This window comes from Xenopus laevis, chromosome 2L (genome assembly GCF_017654675.1).
Source record: "Xenopus laevis strain J_2021 chromosome 2L, Xenopus_laevis_v10.1, whole genome shotgun sequence".
NCBI lineage: Eukaryota > Metazoa > Chordata > Amphibia > Anura > Pipidae > Xenopus > Xenopus laevis.
In genome coordinates this window covers 132365710-132378957 of record NC_054373.1, presented here as the reverse complement: position 1 = coordinate 132378957, position 13248 = coordinate 132365710, and the positions used below count along the sequence as shown (strand labels likewise).

The window sequence follows — 13248 nt, the reverse complement described above, 5'->3', positions numbered from 1 at the left end:
GTCGGCAATACGTTCATTTACTAATGTGATTCCATCCACTACTGTTCTACCAAGGCAGCCCAGGAAAAAAAAAAAGATTAATCTATAACCATGTACATTAACTAACTAACTGTGCCATACATTGATACAGTTTCTGATACTTTTCCTGAGTAAAATGCGCAATTGACAAAAATAAATCCTACCATGTTCACATTATCTCTGTCTAAAACTATACTTAGTAGTAGCAGGACATATGATTAACATTCTGTAAAAAAAAACCCAAAAAAAAATAGAGAACTAAAGAAGATGCTCAGATGAGTGGTGAAACTTTTTTTTTTTAAAGTTTGTCATGATTAAAGAAATGGTGGAATCAAACTTTTATAATGTGCATCTATTGCTATTATCATGTCAAATTCTGGCTTTCAGAGAGCCACTGCAACCATAAAATACATCCATTTGAGAAGAGGGTGATATTTTGCGGTGTTTGCACTGTTCTTATTAGAGATACATTGCCACTGTAGTATGAGCACAATATGCATGGAAAAATGATTCACACGTATACATGGAATTAAATTTCCCCATATGCCTTGATAATGACTTGACATTGGGGCCACTCATTTTAAAGCACTTGCCACAGTTGCTTTAGGATTCTTAGTTTATTCAATGAGCTTGCAGCTTCCAATTATGAAAGAGACAAGGAAGAGAGCGATTTCCAATGATACATCTATGCCTGGAGGGATTTAAAATATTTTACAACATTTGAAAAACGGAATACATCTGAAACAAACTGATAACACATAGATTTAGGCAACACTGATTGTCACTGAGTTGAGACACTTTGTTTACTATTTTTGAATAATGTCATGCAAAATTAGTCTAGTTGTATTAGTGGTCTTATTTCGTTACACATATAGATGCAGGTGAAATGCTGACTAACTAAAAATGTAAATAAACTAGGGGATGACAGAACAGACCCCAACATGTTTATTGTACATCTTCAGGGGAACATTTCACAATTAAGAGTAATTAGACATCCCACAAGCCAATTCCCATATTCCAGTGCCAGGAATATATCAAGCTCTGCACAATTGGGTTAATTACTGGTGAGTCAGCGCCCAGACAGACATAAAGGAGCGTGCTGAAATGGCTGCAACAAGCAGCGTTGTTCCATCGCTCACCTCTTGGGGGTGTCATTCTCAGATTGTGGGGCAAGTCTCCCTGAATTCTGGTAAAAGTTTTTCAGGAAAGAAGGGGCAGAGAAGGATGAGGGGAGACTGGAGGACGAGGACTCACTCTCAGTGCGAAATCGCCGGGCAATAGGAACTGGGCTGAGTGTTAGCAATAATAGAAAATAAATGTATCAGACATGAAGGGTAACAATAAAACAACACGGAGAACCACATGTTGCTAGATACAAACATTGTTACTGAAAATCAAAAATTAATTTCAGAGGGAACACAAATATGAACAATTAATGCATGCAAAAAGAGAGTAAACTCTGCCAATAATATGGAGTTACCTTCCTTTTTCCCTTAAACATATAGAAAAGTATGAGGGCATAGTGTACGTCGTTGTGTGAACTGACCGTATTCTCTCTAGTCAAGTACTGTTATCATCTGCTTTGGCTGAATCTACATTTACAGGTATTATTAGAAACCATTATATTTTGACAAGTAGATGGTGCTAGTCTGGGAATGTTTCGGATAAAGACAGCATGGCAGCACCCACGTATACATAAATGCTAATAAATCCTCATACATAGATACACTCTATTTAAGGGAAAATGAAAACAAATATTGTTATGAAATTGGTCTGAAGATGCTGGATACAGTATTTATGTTCACAATGTTAGGATAACCACACAGTGTTATGTGTGTCTATTATTTGGACAATGCTGTTTGCTATCGCACACCCTTCATATAAATTAGAGATGGGCGTACTAAGGTAGAGGCTCGGCCACCACAACTCCAATGTCAGGCAAAGAACTCCGAAGGCACACAGAACAGGAACACCTTGCACGTTTAATGCGGTGAATGCAACATTTCGGGGACACGCCCATTTGTCAAGCATCTATTATTTGGAAACATATTATCCCAAAACTTCAAAATATAACTGCCATTTCCCATTGTGTCCTATTTAAAGAAACAATTTGGCATTTGCTTTTTAGCAAAGACGGGAAGACAAATATCTGTATTTCTTATCTGTATTTGAAATTAAAGCATTCACTCAACAAATACAAGAAAAATAGAGTAATAAATTAAGGCTGCTATGCTTTCATTATTTTATTTTTTAATAATTGTGGCTGCTGTTAGCAAAGGAATATGCTACTATATGTACTATAAGAAATGATTCCACTGTGGCCAAATTACAAACTATTATACAAACTAAATTATGCTTGCTGGTAGAGATTTACCTTTGTTTTAATGACCTACTAGCAATGATCTGCCAAGGGGCACTGCATATATTGAAATACAAAAAAAAAAAAAACTATAGTTAGGAAATGAATTCCAAAGGTTTCTGTGTATACTTTCCCCTGACCCGTGTAACAGAATGGGAACCATTCTCTGCTCAAATTTCTTTGAATTCCCCTTTATCCTTATTCTGAGCTTGTGTGCTGCAAATTTGTAAATAAAAGACATTTATTGCATACTGTAGCACAACGGTCATGTCAGTTCCTTTCTTACGCTGAACTATTGTAAATGTTAGTTCTGATGAACATCAGCTTTTTGCTAATCTGCCTTTTTACTTGTACCCCATTAATTTCAACGGAGATATAAATCTTACGAGTATTTAACAGCCTATGCTGCTGCTCTTGGGGCTGCTGAACACATTTAATACCAACTAATCCAGACACAGACAACAGACTTATGCCAGTGGATAGCTGGGAGGACAAAAAATTGCACATAACATGATCTAACTGTTTGGCAGATGCTAAATTTCTTTCTTTTATTTGATTACAACATAACAATGAACATGCCAATGCTTAGAATTACATCTATATATTAATATATTTACTTTATAAAACATGCTTAACTAAGAATATCGTCATCAGCTCTGGGAAAACACCTTAACTATACAGATTTCAATCCAGTGAAACGATGATGAAGTAATAAGGCTTTTCTACAAAAGAATCTAAGAAAGAAAAAAAGTGAACACTGACCTGCTTTGTCCCACGTCATTTGCTAAGGAATTCTGCCTCTGGAGGGGGAACCTGGCACTTGGTGATTTACTGTCAGGAAATGTTATCCTCCGCTTGCCACTGGATGTGGGGTGGCTGAAAGTGTGAGCTCGTCTACGAACCTTAGGTGAGTCAGGATCTTCTTCTGGAAACGGCGGGAAGGAGGAGGACACAGGGGAAGATGGTGGTGTGGCAGGAGGCGAGTCTCCTGGTGATACGTCCTACAAAGAAGAGAAGTGAGGAACTTTTCCTTCTCACAAGCAGTCCAACTTGTCTTATGGTTCTTCAGCATGCAGGATTACTAAACCTTTTCTTACTACCCACTGCCACACACATGACTAAGTTCATTGGTTGTTAATTCTCTACACTGCCAGCTCTTTCAAAGTTGAATTGCAAGAGCGAAAACGTTGGAAAAACGTGGAGAAAAGAAGCGAACAAGCGCAGAAGTCTCTTTTTATCAGATTCAAACATTTATGCTTTTTCAACATTTGCTGTGGACAGTTATGGCTTTCTTGTGTTTTGCTGGTTTCCTGGACGCAAGTTTCCTGTGCTGTCAGTATTATATCCTGGAAAACAATCTATTATTGTAGAGGCCGGTAACTCAGCCCAAGCTGAAGCAGAATAATAAAACCAAAAGAGATGCTGTGTCTCTACCTCACAGGGGTGAGCCAGACATTAAAGGGATTTGGTCGGAGAAGTACATGTTGCAGAAAACAGGAAATACACTATGTAATTGTGAAGAGGGGGAGGTGGAAAAAGGAACATGTATGTCACAAATGAGTGGGCTTAGTGAATCAGCCTCATGAACAAAGTTTTTCTCTTTAATGCCTATAAATAAAAAATTAGGTGTATGATGTAAACTAAATTAGATTTGGCCAGAGGAAACCAAGTAGCTGAATGGGAATTAATCTGAACTGTCTCAATCGTATCTGTCAATTTTCTCTTTAATCCTTTAGTGGAAATTCCGGCTGTATAATTTTATGCACGCCAAGTATCTCAGAAGAGCAGAGCAGTGGAGTTGGAGTTGTGAGCAATTTTGGGTTTCTGGAGTCAGATTTGCCAAAATGTACAGACTTCTAATAACTTTAAATACAAGTACTGAAAATAATAAAATCAGATTTCAGAGCTTCTATAAAGGAGGCTACGGCAGGAGCAATTCTGTTTTTAAGAACAGTACTTCAGTTCATTTTTGGATTGTATTTAGCAGCTATTCTACAGTTATATGCCAGGATCAATTAATACCGTATATAGGTTGTTTTAGGTTTTCCAATTGTTTTTGGTTTATGTAGTTTAATTCTTGTTTTAGAATTACCAAAATATATATGGTTTATAGTTTTGAGCTTTGGCAGTGATCAAATGTATTTTATGTTGTGTACTTAACTTCTTTCAATTAACATGGAAAATACATTCATATATTAAAGGATCAGTAACACCAAAAAATCTAAATGTTTTAAAGTAATTAACAAATAATATACTCTTATGAATGCACTGGTAAAAGCTGTGTGTTTGCTACAGAAAGACTACTATAGTTTATATTAATAAGCTGCTGTGTAGCCATGGGGGCAGCCATTCAAGTTGGTAAAAAGGAGAAAAGGCACATGTTACATAGCACATAACAGATAAGCTTGGTCTAATACAATGGTGTTTTATCCGTTATCTGCTATGTAACCTGTCCCTTTTCCAGCAACTTAAATGGCTGCCCCAATGGCTATACAGCGACTTGTTTATATAAACTATAGTTGTCTTTCTGAAGCAAACACTCCAGTTTTACCAGTGAAGAGCAACAGTATATTATATTTTCAGTTTCTGGTGTTACTGTTCCTTTAAAAACTGAGGAGTTGGAGTGGAGGTGCCATAAACTGAGTCAGAGTCAAAAGATTTATGTACCAACTCCACAGCCCTGCAGAAAAGGACATCTTTATGTCTGCAACATGGTAAGAATAGAGGCTTTTATCACACTTGATTGTGTATAATCAAATCTGTTGCTTCTTTAGTGCAATTAAGCGTTGGGACGTGTAATTAAATTAAGCCGATGTGAATTATGTTCACAACAACCAAACAGCACTGTCAGTCACCAGGAACCTATAGGCAGCAGCTTGTCCCACGGGCAATAGGCATCTTTCCACATTCCCATCACAAGCAGGCAATTGGAGTATGCTTAATGGATGGGCCAGCAGACTGGTTACTTAAAGGGATCCTGTCATCGGAAAACATGTTTTTTTTCAAAATGTATCACTTAATAGTGCTACTCCAGCAGAATTCAGCACTGAAATCCATTTCTCAAAAGAGCAAACAGATTGTTTTATATTCAATTTTGAAATCTGACATGGGGCTAGAAATTTTGTCAATTTCCCAGCTGCCCCTGGTCATGTGACTTGTGCCTGCACTTTAGGAGAGAAATGCTTTCTGGCAGGCTGCTGTTTTTCCTTCTCAATGTAACTGAATGTGTCTCAGTGAGACCTGGGTTTTTACTATTGAGTGCTGTTCTTAGATCTAACAGGCAGCTGTTATCTTGTGTAAGGGAGCTGCTATCTGGTTACCTTCCCATTGTTCTTTTGTTTGGCTGCTGGGGGGGGGGAAAAGGGAGGGGGTGATATTACTCCAACTTGCAGTACAGCAGTAAAGAGTGATTGAAGTTTATCAGAACACAAGTCTACATGTCTACATGTCTAGTCCCATGTCAGATTTCAAAATTGAATATAAAATAATCTGTTTGCTCTTTTGAGAAATGTATTTCAGTGCAGAATTCTGCTGGAGCAGCACTATTAACTGATTCATTTTGAAAAAAAAATTTTTTTTTACCATGACAGTATCCCTTTAATGTCATGATGAAGTTCTGCTGGGACGCCAAATTAAGTTTTATCAAGGGTAAAGAGAAAAGCCTCTATTTTACAAAAAATATTTGGAATAATAAGACGTTTGGGATTTTTTTCTCCATACCTTGATAGATATATCCTAGAAATCTCATCAGGTTGTGTGGCAAATATTATAACACCCCTTAGGTCATACCTTGTCAGATGTAAAACTGTTACAACGTTCAAAACTGTCCATACTGCCCAGTCGTCCTCTCATTTTATTTGTTCCCTGTAACAAAAAAATGAATTAACATTTCTTTCTAATAAAACAGGATAGTATATCAGAGACATTTCCTTTCAAAAGGTCCGAATCTAAAAAAATTAACGATGCATCTTCCCCTGTATTTTGCCTTTGACTAGTGCAGACTGGTAGTCATAGTAGAAATATGTAGTTTTAAGCACTGTATATGTTACTTTTTCTTCAGTTAAGTGAGGGTGAGTACTGAGTTGACAGGACACAATTTCAAGTGATGTCCCTTGAAAACCAGAGACGGAAGCAGATCTCTTCCTGCAGCAAAACTATGGGGTAAGTGATGGACGTGCAAAGCGACTTTACAATAAAGAAGACATCTGCATATACACTTAATCTCCGGTCAAATGGCAAAGCAGCCCCCAGGAGACAGATTTCCTTGCCATAACCCCCAGGCTGGGACACCTGCACACACATTCACATCAACATGCTCCCACAGACTTGAGCTGCACCGGTCATTTTGACTATTATTGGAAAATATGTTCAAAAAGGTTCTTGATAAAAATTATATTGCCCCAAGGGTATGTTTTATATAATTTAAGACTGTTTGCCCGTTCTAGATTGCTAAATATACATTACTGGTTGCCACATGCCTGCCAGAGTCATAGATCTAGCATTTCTGCTAAATTTCTGCTGCTACTCATGTTGTTTGGCAAAATGTACAGCAAGATTAAAGGCCAAGGCAGGCGAGTGTGTATCATATAAAAACAAACCAAACGAAGCAATTATTGTTTTCTTTAAAAACAGAGATGCACTTGACAGTTCTCTGTTGATCCTACCCTTGAAAAGATATTCTCCAAAGAGCTGGTCAAGGATTTCTTGGCCTTGTTCTTCAGAATGTCCAGTTTAAATCTGCCACTCGGAGCTGTGTTTTCTGGAATTGTGTTGCATGACAGATTCTGAAGAAGAAGCAAAAAAAAAAAAGAAGTTTACAATGGAAAAGCCTAGGCATGAATCTTTCCCTACTAACTTTAATAAGGTAAGAGGTTACATTTGTTCATGACAAAGGATATACGTGACAAGCAGAAAAATATCAACATCAAGTTGATATTGCTCTATACAGTCATCATACGTAAGCATAATCCCCCATTCACCTTCTATACTCGCCTATTTTCACAACTAATCACTAAAAACTTGGTAAATAGTTAGGCTGTGCAAAATAAAAAAAGTTTCTTATATAGTTAGCTAGCCAAATATGTAATGTATAAAGGCTGGAGTGACTGGATGTCTAATATAATAGCCTGAACTCAACTTCCTGCTTTTCAGCTCTCTAACTCTGAGCTAGTCAGCGACTTGAAGGGGAGCCACATGGGACATAACTGTTCAGTGAGTTTGCAACTGATCCTCAGCATTCAGCTCAGATTCAAAAGCAAATAGTATGACCCATATGGCCCCCCTTAAGTCACTGATTGGTTACTGCACGGTAACCAGTGGAAACCAAGAGAGCTGCAAAGCAGGAAGTAGTGTTCTGTTCTATTATGTTAGACATACAGTCACTCCAGCCTTTATACATTACATTTTTGGCTAACTAACTATATTAGAAACATTTTTTATTTTGTACAACCTATCTATTTACCCAGTTTTTATTTTTACACTGAACTGTTCCATTAAAGCCAGGACCAGGTTGCTTTCAGTGTGGATATGCCAGCTCTGCAATTACAGCTGTGGAACCTCTGACAGGATGTGCTACGGCCACTATGCTTGTTCTATTGTATTATTACATTACAATGAACTGTTGCATTTTCAGTTTAATTCAATTAAATAAGCAAACATTTTTGCAAAAGGCAACATTTATAAGCGCTGAACTTTATTTCTCATTTTGCTACCAACTCAACCATAATGTAGATAATTTAATGCTGAAATAAATAAGGTAACACATTGGAATGGTTAATACACCTCCCAAACCTTCATGGTCCTTCCACTGGTATATGGATTAACAGTATGCATGATCAATGTGGTTGTAATATATTATATCACCTAAAGTGTTTAGATAACTTTCACGGGGAAACTAAGTGGGAATCTCTTCTGTGTTACCTGTAAATACTCATTTGCGTTAACGTAACTACAGCATGGCTCTACAGAAATGGCTGTAGGTGGGGGTTATGGTGCGCAAAGAGGACTTATTGAATCTCGCACATTTGACAGACTGATCAAGTATCTACAGTGTTTCTGCCAACAATAGACCGACTATAAACCAAACCTGTCCATAGAAAATAGTGATTACAAATAGTAGTTCGAAAAAAAACATTTATTAACAAAATGGGTGATTTTGGACATATCTGTAAGATAATATAATCGTTGATACTGCTTTCTCTACAGTAAAATATGCAACACATTTTAATTACTAATGTTCAATATACTACATAAAGTTTTAAAGCAAACCTTTTCCACATAGAATTAATCACAACAGAATTTCAATCCAGATTTTCATAATTTTATTTTTTATACTTGTTGGCAAGGTTGTTAGTTATTGCTAAGTCCAGCAGAATTGGACAGATTGTATTGTAAAGTGATAATTTAGGTTGCAAATGTCTTTGGAAAATGCACTCATTTACATGGATATACACATTTTATTGAACCCTAATAATGGGAAGCCCTTCCAGACTGGACTTCTTTCAAGGTGCTGTAATTTAAAGTAGCGTTTATTGAATTTAGTGAATAAAGGGACTAACGATTATTACATGTAACCTTAATTATAACTGAGATGACAATGGGATGGGCATAAAATTGGACCCATACTGTTCTTTTAAGACTAATTTAAATAACGGCAAATGTGCAAAATACCCAACAGTTTACCTTAAGAAATCAATAATAAATAAAAAATTACCGGTTGCACTTCTCCTATATGAACATGGGTTTTTTGCTTTGTCTCACATAACTGCCTGAGATGCAAAATCACAAGTTCATTTTCTTCTTGGTCACTGGTGGCCTTCATTTTCTGTTAAGGAATACACTGATAAAATAAATTGAGAGAAACAAAATACTTCCTATTGTCATAAATGTGTCTCTAGTGATGAATGATTCAGATATATCTTACTGGCAGCAGAAACTCTTTTAGCTCAAAAATGGCTAAAATGGGTACCTTGAACAACTTTTCACATGTTTAATTTTATTTAGAAGGCTTACATCTGTTTTAATAGTGAGATGTGGAAACCATGCTTTTAAGGCAAGGTGTAGATTTGTTTGGACTGTGCTTGTAGCATCGGGATGGGAAGATTACAAGGTAACTCTGAAATGCAAGGAGTCAGGCCAAAATACCAAACCAAATCACAACCCTAATGTGTATATTAAATGTGTGCAAAATTAAACGAATAGAAAAATTGTTGTTTTCAGTTGGCACGCTGTGCAATGACACACAAGCATGTTTTGTCACAGCCACAGAACTCTAGAAAATACATAAAAATGTGCATGAAGGTGTTTTTGAGCAATCGTGCAATTAGTGTTTTCACACTGGTGAGTCTCAGTATCCCCTATGGCAAGATGTTTTCTGGCATGTTGCAGTTGTGACAAAAAGCTGGCGATAAAACGCACCATGTGTCATTGCCCAAATAGTTGGGATTTGTTTTGGCTAAATAATCAAGGTGGCCATACACAGGCCCATAAAAGGGCCTGTGTATGGGCATGTATGGGGCCTCTGACAGTTTTCCCCAACAGATATCTGGCTGAAAATTGGCTGGTTGGTGCTGTCCTCAATCCGATGATCCTCCATTGTTGGGATCCCTACATCAGCTCAATATCTCCCACCTCAAGGTGGGAATATTGGGGAACGATCTAGTTATTTGGTAAGGTAGAAAATGAGCAGATCTTTTAATGTATGGGCTGCTTAAGGATTGCTGGTTGTAAATCTAGCATTAAGTCATTGAATAATGCTGAACAAACTCCTGGATTTGGGACATCCATGCTTTTTACAGATGAAGACAGAGAATCAACTCTTACCTGAACACGTTCAAAGATATCTGCTTGTTCGTTATCAGTCAGCAAAGACAGTTGTTTTTGTATTACAATCTTTGCCCTTGGTGGGTAAAGGCCTACAAACAAAACAGGACCAAAGAAGCATATATTAAATTAGCACCACATAAAGCCATTTTTTTTTATTAATTGTTTGTATTTAATTTCCAAACTCCAACCACTATTCTTTTACAAGTATGTAGAACCGAGATGAGCGAATCTTTAATAAAGATGTTGAAAGAAAACATATTTCATATTTCACATGATTCACCCATAGTTTCTTGTGTGTTGATACTTTAGAAATAAGGGGAGGATTGCTGAAAAGCTGATTTGGAAGATGCTTTATTCTGTCTTGGTGTGCCCTGGCATAAGACCTCTTTTACCCATCTATTTTATAAAAGCCCTGTATGTAAACAAATATTTACATAATAATAAATATGCCCTATAGCTTTAAAAAAAAAAAAAAAAAAAGGCATAACATTTATCCCATATTTATAATGAGTCCGAATGTAAAATAAAGTAATTGGTATAAATTCCCTACGTTTAAACACTGGTGCATTGATTTATAAAAGTGCTTCAGGCAATACTAAGAGTTATGCCATCATTTTACACGAAAATGGAGCCATTGAAGGGAATATGAATGAAGCAATGTTGTGTAGATAATGAATTACTTCACATGATATTGCATATCTTATACAGCTGTACTAAGTAATTTGGTTTTACTAGAAGTTTACAGGCGTACACAAATTTACAGGTGTACATAGCGAAAATGCAGCATAGCAAATCACTTTTCTGCTTTACTTTTTTCTTATACCCCATTTTACACCGTTCCCAGAACCCAATGCTATATTATTCAGGCTTCAGCTGTCTAAAAAAAACAAAAACCTTTTTACCTTTAGATGTGAAGTAGGGAGCTCACTGCTGTGATTGAGAGCATAGTGGGGGTCATTTATAAAGTTCAAGCAGCGCATATTTTTGGTTGTATTGCGCATGTTTTTTCCTGAACGCGAATATATTGCACTGCTCTGCACTTCTTTTTTATGTTTTTCACGATTTTGCAGTGTGAATACATTTTCGCAAATGAGATGTGAGTTTGCGCGAGCGCACCCTATGTGCAAGGTTTTTGTGCGTGAAAATAGCGCTGACCGTAACTTAAATTCACAGTTTGCAAATATTTTATTCGCCACCAATGTTGTGGCGTAATCGAGTCACAGAGTGTGCGCATAAATATTCGCAATTTGCGAATTGTGCCATATTTAAAAAGCTCCTATAGACATTCATATTGTGAAAAAAAAATAAAATAGCAATTCTGCTTACACCCTCATATTCAGCTTTATAAATATAATCATGCGCAGGGTAAATATATTGAATTTGCGAACCAATCTGAAGTTAATAAATGACCCCCAGTGTGTTTTTTTTAGGGGTTCTCACAGATCTGAATGGAAAAACCTTTAAGGGTAAGGAGACACTGGACGATTTGTCGCCAACATTTTAAAAAAGACGAGACGATCGTCTTTTTTGAACAGACGATTCACAGCGACTATTGGCACAGAGCGATTTGTATCCCATTACTCTGTGCGGTACGTGCTCCACCCAAACTGGAAACGGTTTGTGCTTCCCGCTGTAACCTGGCGTCCCGTTCTTGCGTTCTTGCGTCATTGCGTTCGCATTGTTATTTGAATACAATTGCTGCTACTTATCTGTATGTGTGTGCGTGTCTAGGAGATTTCAGTGCTTTCTAAGTACATGCTATTTCTGATAAATCGCTCGGAAAAGGGTCTCAGTGCGTTTTGGAGCTACAGGCGATTCACAAACGCGCTGTGGGCACAGGAGCTGGCGTCTTTCATTTGTTTTTGTTCAGAGACAAAACGAGCGATATGTCGCCGCGATTTGCTTTTTAAAAACGTTGGCGACAAATCGTCCAGTGTGTCCTTACCCTAAACGTATCGACACTGTGCTCTGCAAAAGTCTAACAGAAGAATACTAATTAAATGCAATCAACTGTGATTCCAAACATGCTTATAAAATAAATTGCCAGCAGAAGCAACAAGCCATACCTTCTATACGTTCACAGAGTTTGTGCAAGGCATGCATAGGGCACGCTTCACATAGCTTGATCTGGGTCTTTGCACTCTGTAAGTCTGCCGCAGTGCTGAATGCCTGCTTCAAAGTAAGCATGACTTCCTCCACCTTTAAAAAACAAGAAACCCAGTTGAAACTTCAAATTCCATGCAAAGCAAAATACACAAGTTGTTTTGTACAAGACACATACAATATCTTATTAATAATCACAGGTTATAAGAACATCGGAGAAGAAATGTCTATTTTCTGGTTTCCTTCAAACAGAGAATACATTTTATATGTGTACACAGAGCATTGCTTCTGTGCATGTTTATTTAAGCATTTTTTAGGAGTTGCCATGTTGCTTAAACAAACTACCTCTTTCACATCCTTGCCCAATACAGTACTGCAGGCAAACACTCCTATCTAAATATTTCATTGAGATGAGATGTTGAAATTGCAGACTGTGGAAATATGCTGTAGCATTGTTGTTGGTCGTGTACTGTGTCATTATATAAAGAAGGTTAATCAAGGACACTGCATGTGTATTCTTTTCCCTGGAACTCTTCATATTTCCCAAACTAATTTTGTGTTTAATTAAATAAAGGATGGAAATAAGCTTGCTTGATTTTCTAAGTTAATTGGTTAAGTAAATATAAAATATTTATAACCGTCATTTTAGTAAAATAGTAAAAGGCAAACAAAAGATTTGCCAGGCAAAATGACAAGCTGTTCTCTTTGAGGGGCCCATAGTAGCAATGCAAGGCAGGTGTGATAGAAATACAGTGGAACCTCAATTTTACATCCCCTGATTTTAAGTTTCCCCTCATTTTACATTGTTGTTTTGTGCTCCCCACCTATATAGTTTGCATTATACATTTCACTGATTTTACATTTTCCTAGATTTTAAACCATTTTTTTCTGGTCCCCTGAAAAACGTAAAATGGGGTTCTACTGTAATTATTTTGGGTTCCGAC

General features: G+C 37.0%; 1 protein-coding gene across 5 annotated transcripts in view; it reads right to left on the bottom strand.

Moving 5' to 3' along the window:
• The window catches only part of tbc1d4.L (TBC1 domain family member 4 L homeolog), a 76060-nt gene that overhangs the window by 16981 nt on the left and 45831 nt on the right, over positions 1–13248 (bottom strand). For 3 of the 5 annotated variants that reach the window (XM_041580997.1, XM_018245074.2, NM_001092551.1), the window contains 6 exon segments: positions 12268–12400; positions 10199–10290; positions 9090–9200; positions 7042–7161; positions 6167–6241; positions 3140–3378 (listed from right to left, as the gene is read on the bottom strand). In XM_041580997.1, the coding sequence (XP_041436931.1) occupies positions 3140–3378; positions 6167–6241; positions 7042–7161; positions 9090–9200; positions 10199–10290; positions 12268–12400 (770 nt within the window). 5 annotated transcript variants of the gene reach the window in all.